At 48.4% G+C, this 17,533-nt stretch overlaps 1 protein-coding gene across 1 annotated transcript; it reads left to right on the top strand.

Moving 5' to 3' along the window:
* The first annotated feature begins 12,661 nt into the window (after nt 1–12,661).
* Nucleotides 12,662–14,159, top strand: LOC123049361 (uncharacterized). Its single transcript, XM_044472286.1, has 2 exons — nt 12,662–13,000; nt 13,102–14,159. Exons 1-2 carry the CDS (start codon nt 12,724–12,726, stop codon nt 13,884–13,886), a joined length of 1,062 nt encoding a protein of 353 aa, XP_044328221.1. The 5' UTR covers nt 12,662–12,723; the 3' UTR covers nt 13,887–14,159.
* The last annotated feature ends 3,374 nt before the right edge of the window (nt 14,160–17,533 follow it).

The following is a 17,533-nucleotide window of genomic DNA, read 5'->3' as shown; positions in this document are numbered from 1 at the left end:
AGTCACCCAGTTACATTGTGACGTTTGATACACCCAAAGCATTCCTACGGTATCCGGGAGTTGCACAATCTCATGGTCTAAGGAAATGATACCTGACATTAGAACAGCTCTAGCAAAACGAACTACACGATCTTGTGCTATGCTTAGGATTGGGTCTTGTCCATCACATCATTCTCCTAATGATGTGATCCTGTTATCAACGACATCCAATGTCCATGGTCAGGAAACCGTAACCATCTATTGATCAACGAGCTAGTCAACTAGCGCTCACTAGGGACATGTTGAGGTCTATGTATTCACACATGTATTACAATTTTCGGATAACACAATTATAGCATGAACAATAGAAAATTATCATGAGCAAGGAAATATAATAATAACCATTTTATTATTGCCTCTAGGGCATATTTCCAACAGTCTCCCACTTGCACTAGAGTCAATAATCTAGTTCACATCGCCATGTGATCAACCCTCATAGTTCACATCGCCATGTGACTAACACCCAAGAGTTTACTAGAGTCAATAATCTAGTTCACATCGCCATGTGATTAAAACCCAGGAGTTTACTAGAGTCAATAATCTAGTTCACATCATCATGTGATTAACACTCAATAAGTTCTAGGGTTTGATCATGTTATGCTTACGAGAGAGGTTTTAGTCAACGGGTCTGCAACATTCAGATCCGTGTGTCCTTCGCAAATCTCTATTTCATATTGTAGATGTTGCTACTATGCTCCACTTGGAGCTATTCCAAATGGTTGCTCCACTACACGTATCCAGTTTGCTACTCAGAGTCATCCGGATAGGTGTTAAAGCTTGCATCGACGTAACTCTTTACGCCAAACTCTTCATCACTTCCATAATCGAGAAAACATTTCCTTATTCCCAAGGACAATTTTGACCGTTGTCCAATGATCCACTCCTGGATCATTCTTATACCCCCTTGCCAGACACGTGGCAAGGCACATTGCGGTACACAACATGGCATATCGTATAGAGCCTATGGCTAAGGCATGGGGGATGACTTTCGTCCTTTCTCTTTCTTCTGCCGTGGTCTAGCTTCAAGTCTTAACTTCACACCTTACAACTTAGGCAAGAACTCCTTCTTTGACTGATCCATCTTGAACTCCTTCAAGATCATGTCAAGGTATGTGCTCTGTGAAAGTCTTATCAGGCGTCTTGATCTATCTCTATAGATCTTGATACCCAACATGTAAGCAGTTTTACCCAGGTCTTCCTTTGAAAAACTCCATTCAAACAACCCTTTATGCTTTCCAGAAATTGTACATCATTTCTGATCAACAATATGTCATCCACATATATTTATCAAAATGTTGTAGTGCTCCCACTCAATTTCTTGCAAACTTTGTATAAACCCAAATGCTTTGATCACCTCATCAAAGCGTATGTTCCAACTCCGAGATGCTTGCTCCAGTCCATAGAAGGACCGCTGGAGTTTGCATACCTTTTAGCATCCTTAGGATCGACAAAACCTTCTGGTTGTATCACATACAACCTTTCCTCATGGAAACCGTCAAGGAAACTTTGTTTTGACATCCATCTGCCAGATTTCGTAAATGAAAATGCAGCAACTGCTAACATAATTCTAATAGACTTTAGCATCGCTATGATTGAGAAAGTCTCATCACAGTCAACTCCTTGAACTTGTCGGAAACTTCTTTGAGACAAGTCGAGCTTCATAAATGGTGACATTACCATCAGCATCTGTCTTCTTCTTAAAGATCCATTTATTCTCAATGGCTTGCCGATCATCGGGCAAGTCCACCAAAGTCCATACTTTGTTCTCATACATGGATCCTATCTCGGATTTCATGGCTTCCAGCCATTTGTTGGAATCCGGGCCCACCATCGCTTCTCCATAGCTCATAGGTTCATCGTTGTCCAACAACATGACCTTTAAGACAGGGTTACCACTCAGAAGTTGTACACACCCTTGTCGACCTATGAGGTTCGATAGTAACTTGATCTGAAGCTCCATGATCATCATCATTAGCTTTCTCTTCAACTGAGGTAGGTGCCACAGAAACATTTTTCTGTGTTGCGCTACTCTCTGGTTGAAGTAAAGGTTCAACAACCTCATCAAGTTCTATCTTCCTCCCACTCAATTCTTTCGAGAGAAACTCTTTCTCGAGAAAGGACCTGTTCCTAGTGACAAACACTTTGCCCTCAGATCTGAGATAGAAGGTATACCCAATCGTCTTGTTTGGGTATTCTATGAAGACACAATTTTCTGCTTTGGGTTCGAGCTTTTCTAGCCGAAGCCTATCGACATAAGCATCGTAGCCCCAAACCTTAAGAAACAACAACTTAGGTTTCTTGCCAAACCATAGTTCATACGGTGTATCTCCACGGACTTAGATGGTGCCCTATTTAAAGTGGTAATTTTCTCTAATGCATAAGCCCAAAATGATAGTGGTAGATCAGTAAGACACATCATAGATCGCACCATATCCAATAGGGTGCGACTACGACACTCGGACACACCATTACGCTATGGTGTTCCAGGTGGCGTCAACTGTGAAACGATTCCACCTTGTCTTTAGTGATTGCCAAACTCATAACTCAGATACTCTCCCCTTGATCAGATCATAGGAACTTGATCTTCTTGTTATGATGATTCTCAACTTCACTCTGAAATTGCTTGAACTTTTCAAACGTTTCAGACTTATGCTTCATTAAGTAAATATACCCATATCTACTCAATTCATTGGTGAAGGTGAGAAAATAACGATATCCACCGCACGCCTCAACACTCATCGGACCGCACACATTAGCATGTATGATTTCCAACAAGTCATTTGCCCGTTCCATTGTTCCAAAGAACGGGGTTTTAGTCATCGTGCCTATGAGGCATGATTCGCATATGTCAGGTGATTCAAAATCAAGTGACTCCAAAAGTCCATTAGCATGGAGTTCTTCATGCGCTTTACACCAATATGACCTAAGCGATAGTGCCACAAGAAAGTGGTACTATCATTATGAACTCTACATCTTTTGGCATCAATGTTATGAACATGTGTAACACTACGACCGAGATTCAATAAACCATTCACATTGGGTGCATGACCATAGAAGGTATTATTCATGTAAACAGAATAACCATTATTCTCTGTCTTAAATGAATAACTGTATTGCAATAAACATGATCTAATCATGTTCATGCTCAACGTAGACACCAATGTAAACAACATTTATCTGGGTTCAACATTAATCCCGAAGGTAGAGGGAGCGTGCGATGGTGATCATATCATCCTTGGAAACACTTCCAACACATATCGTCACCTCGCCCTTAGCTAGTCTCCGTTTATTCCGTAGCTTTTGTTTTGAGTTACCAATATTAGCAACGGAACCGGCATTTAATACCCATGTGCTACTAGGAGTACTAGTAAGGTACACATCAATAACACATATATCAAATATACTTTTGTTGAAGTTGCCAGCCTTCTTATCTACCAAGTATTTGAGGCAGTTCCGCTACCAGTGACCGTTCCCCTAATAGAAGCACTTCGTCTTGGGTTTGGGTTCTTGGGTTTCTTCACTAGAGCGGCAACTGGCTTGCCATTCATGAAGTTTCCCTTCTTTCCCTTGCCCTTCTTTGAAACTAGTGGTCTTGTTAACCATCAACACTTGATGCTCCTTCTTGACTTCTACCTTTACGGCCTTAAGCACGACGAACAGCTTCGGGATCAACTTCCCTTGCATGTTATAGTTCATCACGAAGCTCTAGTTAGCTTGGTGATAGTGACTGGAGAACTCCGTCAATCACTTCTCTTATCTGGAAGATTAACTCCCACTTGATTCAAGCGATTGAAGTACCCAGACATTCTGAGCACATGCTCATTGGCTGAGCTATTCTCCTCCATCTTGTAGGCAAAGATCTTGTCAGAGGTCTCAAACCTCTCAACACGGGCATGAGCCTAAAATACCACTTTTAGCTCTTGGAACATCTCATATGTTCCATGGCGTTCAAAACGCCTTTAGAGCCCCGACTCTAAGCCGTAAATCATGGTGCACTAAACTATCAGGTAGTCATCAAGACGTGTCTGCCAGATGTTCACAACATCCACATACGACGCCAGAGGGGTTGGCACACCGAGCGGTGCATCAAGGACAGAAGCCTGCTGTGTAGCTGTGAGGACAATCCTCAGACTACGGCCCTAGTCCGCACAATTGCTTACATTATCTTTCAACTTAGTCTTTCTCTAGGAACGTATTAAAACAGGGAGCTAAAGCGCGAGCTATTAATCTACAACATAATTTGCAAAGACAATTTAGACTATGTTCATGATAATTAAGTTCATCTAATCAAATTATTCAATGAACTCCCACTCAGATATACATGATCCGAGTCGACTAGGCCGTGTCCGATCATCACGTGAGACAGACTAGTCATCAACGGTGAACATCTCCATGTTGATCGTATCTACTATACGACTCATGTTCGACCTTTCGGTCTCTTGTGTTCCGAGGCCATGTCTGTACATGCTAGGCTCGTCAAGTCAACCTAAGTGTTTTGCATGTGTAAATCTGGCTTACACCCGTTGTATGCGAACGTTAGAATCTATCACACCCGATCATCACGTGGTGCTTCGAAACAACGAACCTTCGCAACGGTGCACAGTTAGGGGGAACACATCTCTTGAAATTCTAGTGAGGGATCATCTTATTTATGTTACCGTCGTTCTAAGCAAATAAGATGTAAACATGACAAGCATCACATGCAAATCATAAAGTGACATGATATGGCCAATATCATCTTGCGCCTTTGATCTCCATCTTCGAGGCGCGGCATGATCACCTTCGTCACCGGCATGACACCATGATCTCCATCATCGTGTCTTCATGAAGTTGTCTCGCCAACTATTACTTCTACTACTATGGCTAACGGTTAGCAATAAAGTAAAGTAATTACATGGCGTTTTTCATTGACACGCAGATCATACAATAAATTAAGACAACTCCTATGGCTCCTGCCGGTTGTCATATTCATCGACATGCAAGTCGTGATTCCTATTACAAGAACATGATCCATCTCATACATCACATATATATAATTCATCACATCCTTTTGGCCATATCACATCACATAGAATACCCTGCAAAAACAAGTTAGACGTCCTATAATTGTTGTTGCATGTTTTACGTGGCTGCTATGGGTTTCTAGCAAGAACGTTTCTTACCTACGCAAAAGCCACAACGGTGATATGCCAATTGCTATTTACCCTTCATAAGGACCCTCTTCATCGAATCCGATCTGACTAAAGTGGGAGAGACAGACACCCGCTAGCCACCTTATGCAACTAGTGCATGTCAGTCGGTGGAACCTGTCTCACGTAAGCGTACGTGTAAGGTCGGTCCGGGCCGCTTCATCCCACAATGCCGCTGAATCAAGATAAGACTAGTAACGGTAAGCAAATTGAACAAATCATCGCCCACAACTACTTTGTGTTCTACTCATGCATAGTATCTACGCATAGACCTAGCTCATGATGCCACTGTTGGGGAACGTAGTAATAATTCAAAATTTTCCTACGTGTCACCAAGATCAATATAGGAGATGCTAGCAACGAGAGAGAAGGAGTGCATCTTCATACCCTTGAAGATCGCTAAGCGGAAGCATTACAAGAACGTGGTTGATGGAGTCGTACTCGCGGCGATTCAAATCGCAGAAGATCCGATCTAGCGCCGAACGGACGGCGCCTCCGCGTGCAACACACGTACAACCCGGGGACGTCTCCTCCTTCTTGATCCAGCAAGGGGAGAGGAGAAGTTGAGGGAGAACTCCAGCAGCACGACGTCATGGTGGCGATGGAGCTCGTGGTTCTCCGGCAGAGCTTCGCTAAGCACTACGGAGGAGGGGGAGGAGTTGGAGGAGGAGAGGGTTGCGCCAGGGAAGGGGGTGCGGCTGCCCTCTCTCTCCCTCACTATATATAGGGGGAAGGGGGGAGGAGGAGGCGCCCTAGGGTTTCCCTAGGGGAGGGTCGGCGGCCACAGGGGAAACCCTAGATGGGTTTGGGCGCCCCCACCCCTAGGAAACTTGCCCCCCAAGCTGGGAGGGGTGGCTGCCCTAGGGGAGGCGCCCCCACCTCTCCACGTTATGTGAGATGGGGTGGGAGGGGCGCACAACCCCTTAGTGGGCTGATGTGCCCCCTCCCCTTGGCCCATAAGGCCCCCCAACGCTTGTCGGAGCCTCCGAAACCCCTTTCGGACACGCTGGTCGTCACCCGGTACCCCCGAAACAATTCCGGACTCCAATACCCTTCGTCCAATATATCGATCTTCACCTCCGGACCATTCCGGAGTTCCTCGTCACGTCCGGATCTCATCCGGGACTCCGAACAACCTTCGGTAACCACATACTATTTCCCATAACAACTCTAGCGTCACCGAACCTTAAGTGTGTAGACCCTATGGGTTCGGGAACCATGCAGACATGACCGAGACGTTCTCCGGCCAATAACCAACAGCGGGATCTGGATACCCATGTTGGCTCCCACATGTTCCATGATGATCTCATCGGATGAACCACGATGTCGGGGATTCAATCAATCCCGTATTCAATTCCCTTTGTCTATCAGTATGTTACTTGCCCGAGATTCGATCGTCGGTATCCCCATACCCCGTTCAATCTCGTTACCGGCAAGTCTCTTTACTCGTTACGTAACACATGATCCCGTGGCTAACTTCTTAGTCACATTGAGCTCATTATGATGATGCATTACCGAGTGGGCCCAGAGATAACTCCCCATCACACGGAGTGACAAATCCCAGTCTCGATTCGTGCCAACCCAACAGACACTTTCAGAGACACCTGTAGTGCACCTTTATAGTCATCCAGTTATGTTGTGACGTTTGATACACCCAAAGCATTCCTACGGTATCCGGGAGTTGCACAATCTCATGGTCTAAGGAAACGATACTTGACATTAGAAAAGCTCTAGCAAAACGAACTACACGATCTTGTGCTATGCTTAGGATTGGGTCTTGTCCATCACATTATTCTCCTAATGATGTGATCCCGTTATCAACGACATCCAATGTCCATGGTCAGGAAACCGTAACCATCTATTGATCAACGAGCTAGTCAACTAGAGGCTCACTAGGGACATGTTGAGGTCTATGTATTCACACATGTATTACGATTTCCGGATAACACAATTATAGCATGAACAATAGACAATTATCATGAACAAGGAAATATAATAATAACCATTTATTATTGCCTCTAGGGCATATTTCCAACAGTATGATCTATTAGTGCGAAGAAAATAAGCTTTATACGAACTCGTGATAGGGAAGAAATAAAAGTGACGGACTGCATAATAAAGGTCTTTATCACAAGCGGCAATATAAAGTGACGTTCTTTTGCTTTAAGATTTTGTGCATCCAACCATAAAAGCGCATGACAACCTCTGCTTCCCTCTGCGAAGGGCCTCTCTTTTACTTTTATCTTCTACCCTTATACAAGAGTCAAGGTGATCGTCACCTTTCCTTTTTACACTTTTTCCTTTGGCAAGCACTTTGTGTTGGAGCGATCCGGATATATATATATATATCCACTTGGATGTAGGTTTTCATAAATTATTATTGTTGACATTACCCTTGAGGTAAAAGGTTGGGAGGCGAAACTATAAGCCCCTATCTTTCTCTGTGTCCGATTCAAACTTTGAACCCATAAATATCACATGAGTGTTAGCAATTGTGAAAGATTAAATGATAGTTGAGTATGTAGAGTTTGCTGAATCAAAGCTCTTACATAGACCCTTCCCGAAAATAAGATGAATTGCAATTGTTTGATGACTAAGAGCACGGTTTGTTAGTTTTCAAGAAAGTTTATGATCTATACTTTAACATGTGAATAGCTTGTTACTTGATCATGAGAATTTCATGAGTTGAGCTACTGTTATGATATATAATGATGCTAGAAAAAGTGATTGAAACTATCATTGATCAAACTTATGTACTTGCTAGCATTCACACTTCATAAATTATTTCTTTTATCATTTACCTACTCGAGGACGAGCAGGAATTAAGCTTGGGGATGCTGATACGTCTCCAATGTATCTATAATTTATGAAGTATTCATGCCATGTTTACAATAGTTTTATTTGATTTTGGTATGATTTGATTAGAACTAACCCGGACTGACGTTGTTCTCAGCAGAACTACCGTGGTGTTGTTTTTGTGCAGAAATAAAAGTTCTCGGAATACGATGAAAATCAACTGAGAATTTTTCTAGAAAATATAAAAAATACTAAAACAAAGAGTTGCCGGAGGGGAGGCCCGTGGGCCCCACGAGGGTGGAGGGCGCGCTCACCCCCTGGGGCGCACCCCTGTGCCTCGTGGACTTCCCGTGGGCCCCTTGACTTGTTCTTGACGCCAACCTCTCCTATAAATACCCAAACCTCCAGAAAATAACCTAGATCAGAAGTTCCGCCGCCGCAAACCTCTGTAGCCATGAGAAATCAATCTAGGCCTTCTCTAGCACCCTGCCGGAGGGGGCCATCATCACCGGTGGCCATGGAGGAGGATCCCGGAGGGGCCATCATCTCCATGAATGCCAAGATCCAGAGGGAGAACCTCTCCCCATCCAGGGGGGAGGCCATGGAGGAGGAAGCACAAGGGAGAGAACCTCTCCTCCTCTCTCTCACTGGTGTCAGAGTGCCATCGGGAGGGGAATCATCGCCGTGATGATCGTCTTCATCAACATCACCATCCTCATCTATTTTACGCGGTCCACTCTCCCGCACCCCGCTGTAATCCCTACTTGAACATGGTGCTTTATGCCACATATTATGATCCAATGATGTGTTGCCATCCTATGATGTTTTGAGTAGATATCCTTTGTCTTTGGGTTCATTGATGATCTAGATCGGTATGAGTTGTATGTTTTATTTTGGTGTTGTCCTATTGTGCTCTCCGTGTCGCGCAAGCGTGAGGGATTCCCGCTGTAGGGTGTTGCAATACGTTCATGATTCGCTTATAGTGGGTTGCTTGAGTGACAGAAGCATAAACCCGAGTAAGGGGGTTGTTGCGTATGGGATAAAGGGGACTTGATATGTTAATGCTATGGTTGGGTTTTACCTTAATGATCTTTAGTAGTTGCGGATGCTTGCTAGAGTTCCAATCATAAGTGCATATGATCCAAGAAGAGAAAGTATGTTAGCTTATGCCTCTCCCTCATATGAAATTGCAATGACGGCTACTGGTCTTGTTAACGATTGCCTAGGATAATTCCGCACACCGACCCATCATTATTCCACACTCGCTATTTACAATATTTAGTAATATATCCTACTTTTATATTTTAGCTCTCCGATACCATGCAAAGTTATCCTCTTCATACCCACAACGTAGTTTTATTTCTCGTTTCTAGTTGGAAGCAAACGTTCGGTGTACGTAGAGTCGTATCAGTGGCAGATAGGACTTGAGAGAATATTGATCTTACCTTTAGCTCCTTGTGGGTTCGACACTCCATACTTATCACTTCCACCTTTGGGAATTGCTACGATGATTCCCTAAACTTGGGGATTATCACCTGCTCCGCCAGATCTGCGCCCGGCGTGATAGCCCTACTAGCGGCAAGCTACTCCTACGCCTGACGGTGCTCTTGGAGAAGCTGGTGGTTGTAGGCTCCAACGGCCTGCGCCTCCCGAAACTGCTCTCCCCCCGGCCCATGTCCATATAATGGGCACGGGTCTCACCGATGGTCATGGTGCAATGCACTGACGAGGGTGGTGCGGACGAGGATGGTGGCGCCATCTTGTCATTGACCGCTTCCTCCATTGGGACGTCGTGGTCCTCTGGCTGCCTGTCAGCTAGCCAGCCGGCGGCAATGGCGGCCATCTCCTTCTTCTGCTCTGGCGTCAGCCCGTCCCAGAGAGTTTGTGAGTGTGAGCGTCGGTGTACTAAAGTAGGGGTGCTTTAGTACCTCGAACTTGTGCACATGCAGTAGTAGCCTTCCCGACGGCAGGGCTTGCCGAAGGACAGCCGCAAACAAGACTCAAGACTTGGTTAACAAAACCATAAAGAAGACCTCAAGGTAGGTCATCAAGAAGTACCAAGTTAGTACTGAAGATCAAAGCCTTGGTTGCTGGCAAGCTACATACCGGCAAGCGAAGACCCAGCAAACTACGTGCCGGCAGACTCCCACTACTGTTCCACCGCTCCACCTCAGTGACACGCCAGTCGCCTGTCAAGTAGGTGTCGAGCGGGCAGGCGGTTTGGTGAGCTCTGTCTGGGCATGTATCAGCTCACCGCCGAAGGATCAACTTTAATGACACCCGTCCTGAAGGCGTGTCAAGATAATATGAGGTAGCTAGACGCACGACATCTTTGGCGCGCCAGGTAGGGGAATTGCTTGCGCGAACCTGAGTTAGCAGTCTACACGTCAGCTTCATCATCTTCACCGCTCATGGCGCCCAAGAAGAAGGGCGTACGGCGGGCGCTCCATCTATGTCCAAGCTTCCGACGCCTACGGACACAGGCGATGGCGGAGGGGGCGGAGACGGTGAACAACATCCACGACGCTCTGGTGATCCTAGCCAGGCGAGCGGCGTCGTCCGGAGCTCGGCAAACAAGACTCCAGCTGCTGCCAAGTCCAAGAACGAAGCTGCACAGCCTACGGGCGGCGCGACGACGTCCAAGACGCCCACACCAACACAGACACCACCTCCATCGCAAGATGGGCGCGACACATAGCACCACAACATCTTTGGTGTGCTTTACCGGCACGACATCTCACGATGCATTTAATGCCCTTGTCCTAACCCGTCAGAGTTAGGTATTTGGCACTGTAGCCACTGTTCACACGTTGTAATTACCATTTTGCCATTGTGGTGACCCCTTCATCTATAAAAGGAGGTCCATGGCTACCTTTAAAAAGGTCGACACTTTGCTCATTTACACGTGTAGCTGCAGTTCCCGCGCACTCTTGCCGGCAAGGCGCGCTCCTTGTAACCTGAGCTCATACACATCCAATACAACAAAGCAGGGGTAGGGTTTTACACCTCACGGTGGCCCGAATCTGGGTAAATTGCTTGTGTGAACTGCTAATTTTGCTCTTTGTGCTCGTCGATTCCCACGGCCGAACTGCAAAGGGATCTTTCCCGGACCAATAGATCGTCGTACACACGACATTGAGGAAGCCATGGTGGGAGTGGTGCGGAGAGGAGAAAGGGATCGGAGGCGGATGACTGAGGCTAGGCTGGGGCGGCAGTTTATATAGCAACGGTGGGCAGCAGAGAGACGGACGAGTGGCGTCGGAGTAGAAGCCTTGGCAACTGCGTGTCATTAATGTGGGCGGCAGACGGACGGACGGACGACCGTCGTGTCGTTTGAACGCAGAGCAGTCGCCTACACCGGAAAGCGGCGCGAGGCTTCAATGCCGACACCATTGAGAGGTCGCGTTCGCTCTCGCCGGGCATGAATGCGGCACTGACGCTCTGGAGCGGCGCTGACGAGGGAGGGGGTTTGGGTGGGCCAGGGCGGTCAAACGTGGGCTTGGGAGCGGTCCGGACGCCCGCAAGCCCCCCACGTTTGTCTCCGGTTTGCGGGAGAAAGTGCGTACGGACCGTTCTGTGAATCGATACAAGTCCGCGTTGGATGGCACAACACGTCTGGCCATATGCGGGCGTTTTGAGGGTCCGCGACGGAGATGGCCTTAGTATTGTGAACGAAATAGACTTTTTTTAACACAATACAAATGCATACGCTCATACACACGCGCATACACTCACCCTATGAACGCACACACGCACACCTTACCCGGTTATCCCTATGAGCATCTCTGAGAGACTGAGCCGGCATGTCATCTTGAGATTTTACGAAGTCGTCGTAGGCGCCTCGTAGTTGACGGGAACGTCTTCTCCCACTGAACGGTTATCACCGGAAATCCTAAAATAAATTCAGGATAAATGTAAGCACCAGGATTTAAACTCTACCGACCATCGCATCACAATTTAGTTCCCAAGGAATCTAGAGGTTGTATGCATCTTCACGGCGTACTTTTTGTGTTAGGTCTTTGCATACTGTCTCAGATGTCTGCACATTCTGGGCCGTTAAAAATGTTGCACTCTCCTTCTCCTCGTGGTCTTCGATGACAGAGCGAACTAGAGCGTAGCTTGGAGCAACTTTCTGAAGCAACATAACAACTTGACACCTTGTGCTCTCTTAAAATGAACACTAACCATGTTCCTCTAAGGCCGTGCCTTACGCCTTTACCCTGAAGATTGTATGCACCCTACTCATGGAGGAGTATTCTTCAACTGAAGATTTTCTCTATATATTGTGCAATTTTTGGTGGCCAGGCTATATCTGAATCTTGGTTTCTTTCTGAAGAGGATAAATTTTTGTCCTGGCTGGACACGTAGATTCTGCTTAGCCATAACGTAGAGCAGATGACACTTGACACCACGATCGAGACCAAGCGCCCCGGATTTGAATCAACCGTTCGCTGGGACGGCAAGCGTGGAATCGTTTCATGTGGCGCGCGGGGGAGCTAGCCGAGCCATCTATCGAGCGGCAGTTGACTTGCCGGGACTAAAAGCCATGCGTGGTTCCGACGACACAAGTTTAGTCAGATCATCCCGGGCTATAAAAGAATGCGTTCCACGCCTTGCACCATCACACCATCACGAGCACTCGCAACAGCTTCACTCAACTAGCAGTAAAGATCACCCGGAGACCGACTAGCAGTGATCGATGGCGTCTTTCCGGCGCCCGTGCGCGGTGGCTCTGCTCGCCTGCGCCGCCGCATTCCTCGTGACGGTCGGTGCCCAGCCGATGGACAACCCCATTTTGTCCGACCCCAACGTGGTCCCCATCTACATGAGCCCCGGCGCGCAGCCCACCGTGGTGAGCTGCTACAACCAGAGCAGCCCGTCGCAGGCCCCGCAGTGCATGATCCCGGTGCGCCGGTGCCCCGCCGGCTGCCGCGACCTCTGCTACGTGCACTGCCCCAGCTGCAAGCTCGTCTGCAGTAAGAACACCACACACATACACGTCCATGTTTTTTACATTCATTTCGCAGCTGAAGTTACTGATCGACCGTGTGCTTGATGCATCATTGGAACCCAACAGTGTGTGAACTGGCCGGCACGGAGTGCTACGACCCGCGCTTCGTGGGCGGCGACGGCAACAAGTTCCTCTTCCACGGCCGCAGGGACGCCGACTTCTGCCTGCTCTCCGACACCAACCTGCACATCAACGCGCACTTCATCGGCAAGCGCAACGTGAAGGCGGCGCGGGACTTCACATGGGTGCAGGCGCTCGGCATCCGCTTCGGCGGCCACCGCCTCTACCTCGGCGTCAAGAGGACGGTCACCTGGGATAACGCCGTCGACCGCCTCGTCATCACCTTAGATGGTGTGCCCGTCGAGCTGGCCGGGGCGCCGGCCGCCAGCTGGAGCCCGGCCTCCGCGCCTGCGCTGTCCGTCTTCCGCATCGGCGCGGCCAACGGCGTGGTGGTGCGCCTCGACGGCCAGTTCCGCATCGTCGCCAACGCGGTGCCGGTGACCGAGGAGGACTCGAGGGTCCACGACTACGGCCTCACCGCCGACGACAGCCTCGCGCACCTCAACGTCGCGTTCAAGTTCAACTCCATCAGCGCCGACGTGCACGGCGTGCTCGGCCAGACCTACCGCCCGGACTACGTCAGCGCCGGGGTTGACATGGGCGCCAAGATCCCGGTGATGGGGGGTGCCGGAAAGTACCAGGTGTCGGACATCTTCGGGACGGACTGCGAGGTGGCGCGCTTCGCCGGAGAGGACGTCGTCCGCGTCGGGGCGGTCGACATGATCGACGAGCCGGCCGACACCATGTGCGGCAGCGGCAAGGGCAGCGCCGGGCTGGTCTGCAAGAAGTGAAGTGGTATCGCGAGCTGATTTTGCTTCATTACCCTCGTAAGTGTGCCCATACACGTCTACGTGCTCGCTGCTGCTATGCTACGTTATTGGTAGTGGCTCCGCATTTGCTTTCCGAATAAATCAGCTGCTGGTCATGTCGTGTCTTTGTGTCAGCCAATCGATCTCGTGTAGGGCAACGTTGGAAATCCAGGCGTTGCTCAGTGTGCCAGGCTACTTTTTTTCCTCGATGTATTTTCAAATATAATGATTGAACAATCAAGTATATGATTTTCATGTTACATGTGTCAGATACAGTATTTCGTTGAGCCACACCCGAAAGTTCGGGAGTGAATAACATAAAGCTATCACAATTCGCGTTAAGGTTCCACAAAACTACCACAAATTTGTTTATGACGGATAACTATCAGAATCGGCGTCCGCTGTCTCAAAAAAGTCAAATCACCGAGTGCTTTGCAATTGATCATGATTATGACAGGCCAGGCCGCACATAAACAAACCATCTGTTTGACCGTTTACTTTGAACGTTACCTGACGTGTGGGCCCCACACGTCAGTGTCTCTTACACACTAATAAAAAAAATCTCAAAGTATATGGCCTCATTTTTTACAGAATAAACCCTTTATTTTTTTCAAAAGTAATAGGGTCCCTAAAAGTTTTTGAAAAAAGCAACCGGGTCCCTAGGAGAAGCCCCATCCGCCATGACAAATGGCGCCGGCAACTCTGCAGTGTCCAGGTCGCTACAGCAGCGTGGCAGGCGGTGGAGCAGCTCGACGCGCCGGCGGCTCGCCGGCTGTAGGTCGCGGGAGGCAGCGTGGCCGTCGGTGGAGCAGCTCGACGCGTCGGTCCATGGCGGCGCTGACTCGAGGTGGTGGTGGTGTGGCCGGCCTCGGCGCGGAGATGGCTGCCAAGAAGGGGGCGACGTGGGCAGCGGTGAGGGCCGGCGGCCATGGCCGCGCGAAGGAGGCGGCCGGGCGTGCCATAGGGCGGCAGCATGGGAAGCAGCGTGGCCGGTGGCTATGGTCGCGTAGAAGGGGGCGGCGTGGGCAGCAGCGAGGGCCGGAGGCCATGGCCGTGCGAAGGAGGCGGCCAGACGTGCCACATGGCGGCGGGGCATGGGCAGTAGCATGGCCGGCGGCCATGGCCGCATGAAGGAGCGGCCGCGTGGGCAGAGCAGGAGGGAGGAGAAGGAAGTCAGAAAGGAGAGAAGAACAGGAGGAAGAGACACTGACGTGTGGGGCCCACACGTAAGGTAATGGTCAAAGTAAACGGTCAAATAGACGATTTGTTTAGGTGCGGGCCCGACCTGTCATAATCGCAATCAATTGCAAAGCACTCGGTGATTTGGGTTTTTTGAGACAACCGACGTTGATTCTGGTAGTTATCAGTCATAAACAAATTTGTGGTAGTTTTTTAGAACCCTAATGTGGATTGTGGTAGTTTTTTGCTATTCACTCAAAGTTCGGACATGGATCGCGATTCCTTAGAGCATTTATAGCCGGATTTGGCAAAGCTGGCCCCTCAAACGGGCGTGTTCACGGGCACTGGTGGGTACCCTTAAATAGTGTAATCCACATCCGGACACCTTGATTATCATATCTCAAATTCATACAAACTCATGCAACTACGTCGATCCACACACATCGTCCGGCTACTCCATCACTACTAACTAAACATGTCATCGAACTATCAAAATTTTGCATGTTTGGCTATGGTGGAGTTCATCCACGGTCGGCCCTTACCCTTCTCGGCGCCCTTGCCGTCCTTCTCACGGAAGTACCAGACGAAGACGTAGTACAAATCGAGCCGGAGCTGTCCTCGCCGTCATTGTCCGCCTTCTCCTCCCTCAGTGGCAGTCCGGCCATGGTACAGATCACCTGATTCTGCTCTCGGGCAAGGGCGTGCATTTCATACGCTGCCATTTCTTTATAATGCGGGCACGGATGGCTTCCTCCTCTGCGGCCGCCCTTGCCGCCACCATTTCTGCCGCGATAATTGGCCTCAGCGACCCTTATCCTCTCCTTCTCATGGCGGGCCGCCAGTTCCCGGTCAGACTCATAGTCTGCCCGACAGGTGATGGGGAAGGAGAGCGGTTCCGGCTGCCAGGACCGCGAGGAGCCAGCCCCAGATGACCCGAGTGCCCGTTGAGCCGACGCTATGGAGTCGCGACAGACAGATCCGTCCGCCGGTCGGGCGCTGTCCTCCCGGGAGCGGTGGAGTGCAATGCCGACTACCATTTGAAGGAAATATGCCCTAGAGGCAATAATGAAGTTATTATTTATTTCCTTATTTCATGATAAATGTTTATTATTCATGCTAGAATTGTATTAACCGGAAACTTGATACATGTGTGAATACATAGACAAACATAGTGTCACTAGTATGCCTCTACTTGACTAGCTCGTTGATCAAAGATGGTTGAGTTTCCTAGCCATAGACATGAGTTGTCATTTGATTAATGGGATCACATCATTAGGAGAATGATGTGATTGACTTGACCCATTCCGTTAGCTTAGCACTTGATCGTTTAGTATGTTGCTATTGCTTTCTTCATGATTTATACATGTTCCTATGACTATGAGATTATGCAACTCCCGTTTACCGGAGGAACACTTTGTGTGCTACCAAACGTCACAACGTAACTGGGTGATTATAAAGGTGCTCTACAGGTGTCTCCGAAGGTACTTGTTGAGTTGGCGTATTTCGAGATTAGGATTTGTCACTCCGATTGTCAGAGAGGTATCTCTGGGCCCTCTCGGTAATGCACATCACTATAAGCCTTGCAAGCAATGTGACTAATGAGTTAGTTGCGGGATGATGCATTACGGAACGAGTAAAGAGACTTGCCGGTAACGAGATTGAACTAGGTATTGAGATACCGACGATCAAATCTCGGGCAAGTAACATACCGATGACAAAGGGAACAACGTATGTTGTTATGCAGTTTGACCGATAAAGATCTTCGTAGAATATGTAGGAGCCAATATGAGCATCCAGGTTCCGCTATTGGTTATTGACCGGAGATGTGTCTCGGTCATGTCTACATAATTCTCGAACCCGTAGGGTCCGCACGCTTAACGTTCGGTGACGATTTGTATTATGAGTTATGTGATTTGATGTACCGAAGGTAGTTCGGAGTCCCGGATGAGCTCGGGGACATGACGAGGAGTCTCAAAATGGTCGAGACGTAAAGATCAATATATTGGACGACTATATTCGGACATCAGAAAGATTTCGAGTGATTCGGGTATTTTTCGGAGTACCGGAGAGTTACGGGAATTCGTATTGGGCCTTAATGGGCCATACGGGAAAAGAGAGAAAGGCCTCAAAAGGTGGCCGCACACCTCCCCATGGCCTGGTCTGAATTGGACTAGGGAGGGGGGCGCCCCCTTCCTTCCTTCTCCTTTTCCCTTCCCTTTTTCCTATTCCATGTTGAAAGGATCGATATAATTGACTAGAGGGGGGGGGGGGTGAATAGGCAACTAACAATTTTTAGCTTTTCTTTACCAATTTAAATTTTGCATCAAAGTAGGTTGTCTAGATATCCAACTAAGTGAGCAACCTATATGATGCAATGACAACAAGCACACAAGCAAGCAAGGGATTTAACACAAGTAAGCTTGCGAAAGTAAAGGGACGAGATAACCAAG

The sequence above is a fragment of the Triticum aestivum genome, chromosome 2D (assembly GCF_018294505.1).
Source record: "Triticum aestivum cultivar Chinese Spring chromosome 2D, IWGSC CS RefSeq v2.1, whole genome shotgun sequence".
Taxonomy (NCBI): Eukaryota; Viridiplantae; Streptophyta; class Magnoliopsida; order Poales; family Poaceae; genus Triticum; species Triticum aestivum.
The sequence above is the reverse complement of the archived record's forward strand: the minus strand, read 5'-3'. Positions and strand labels throughout refer to the sequence as shown.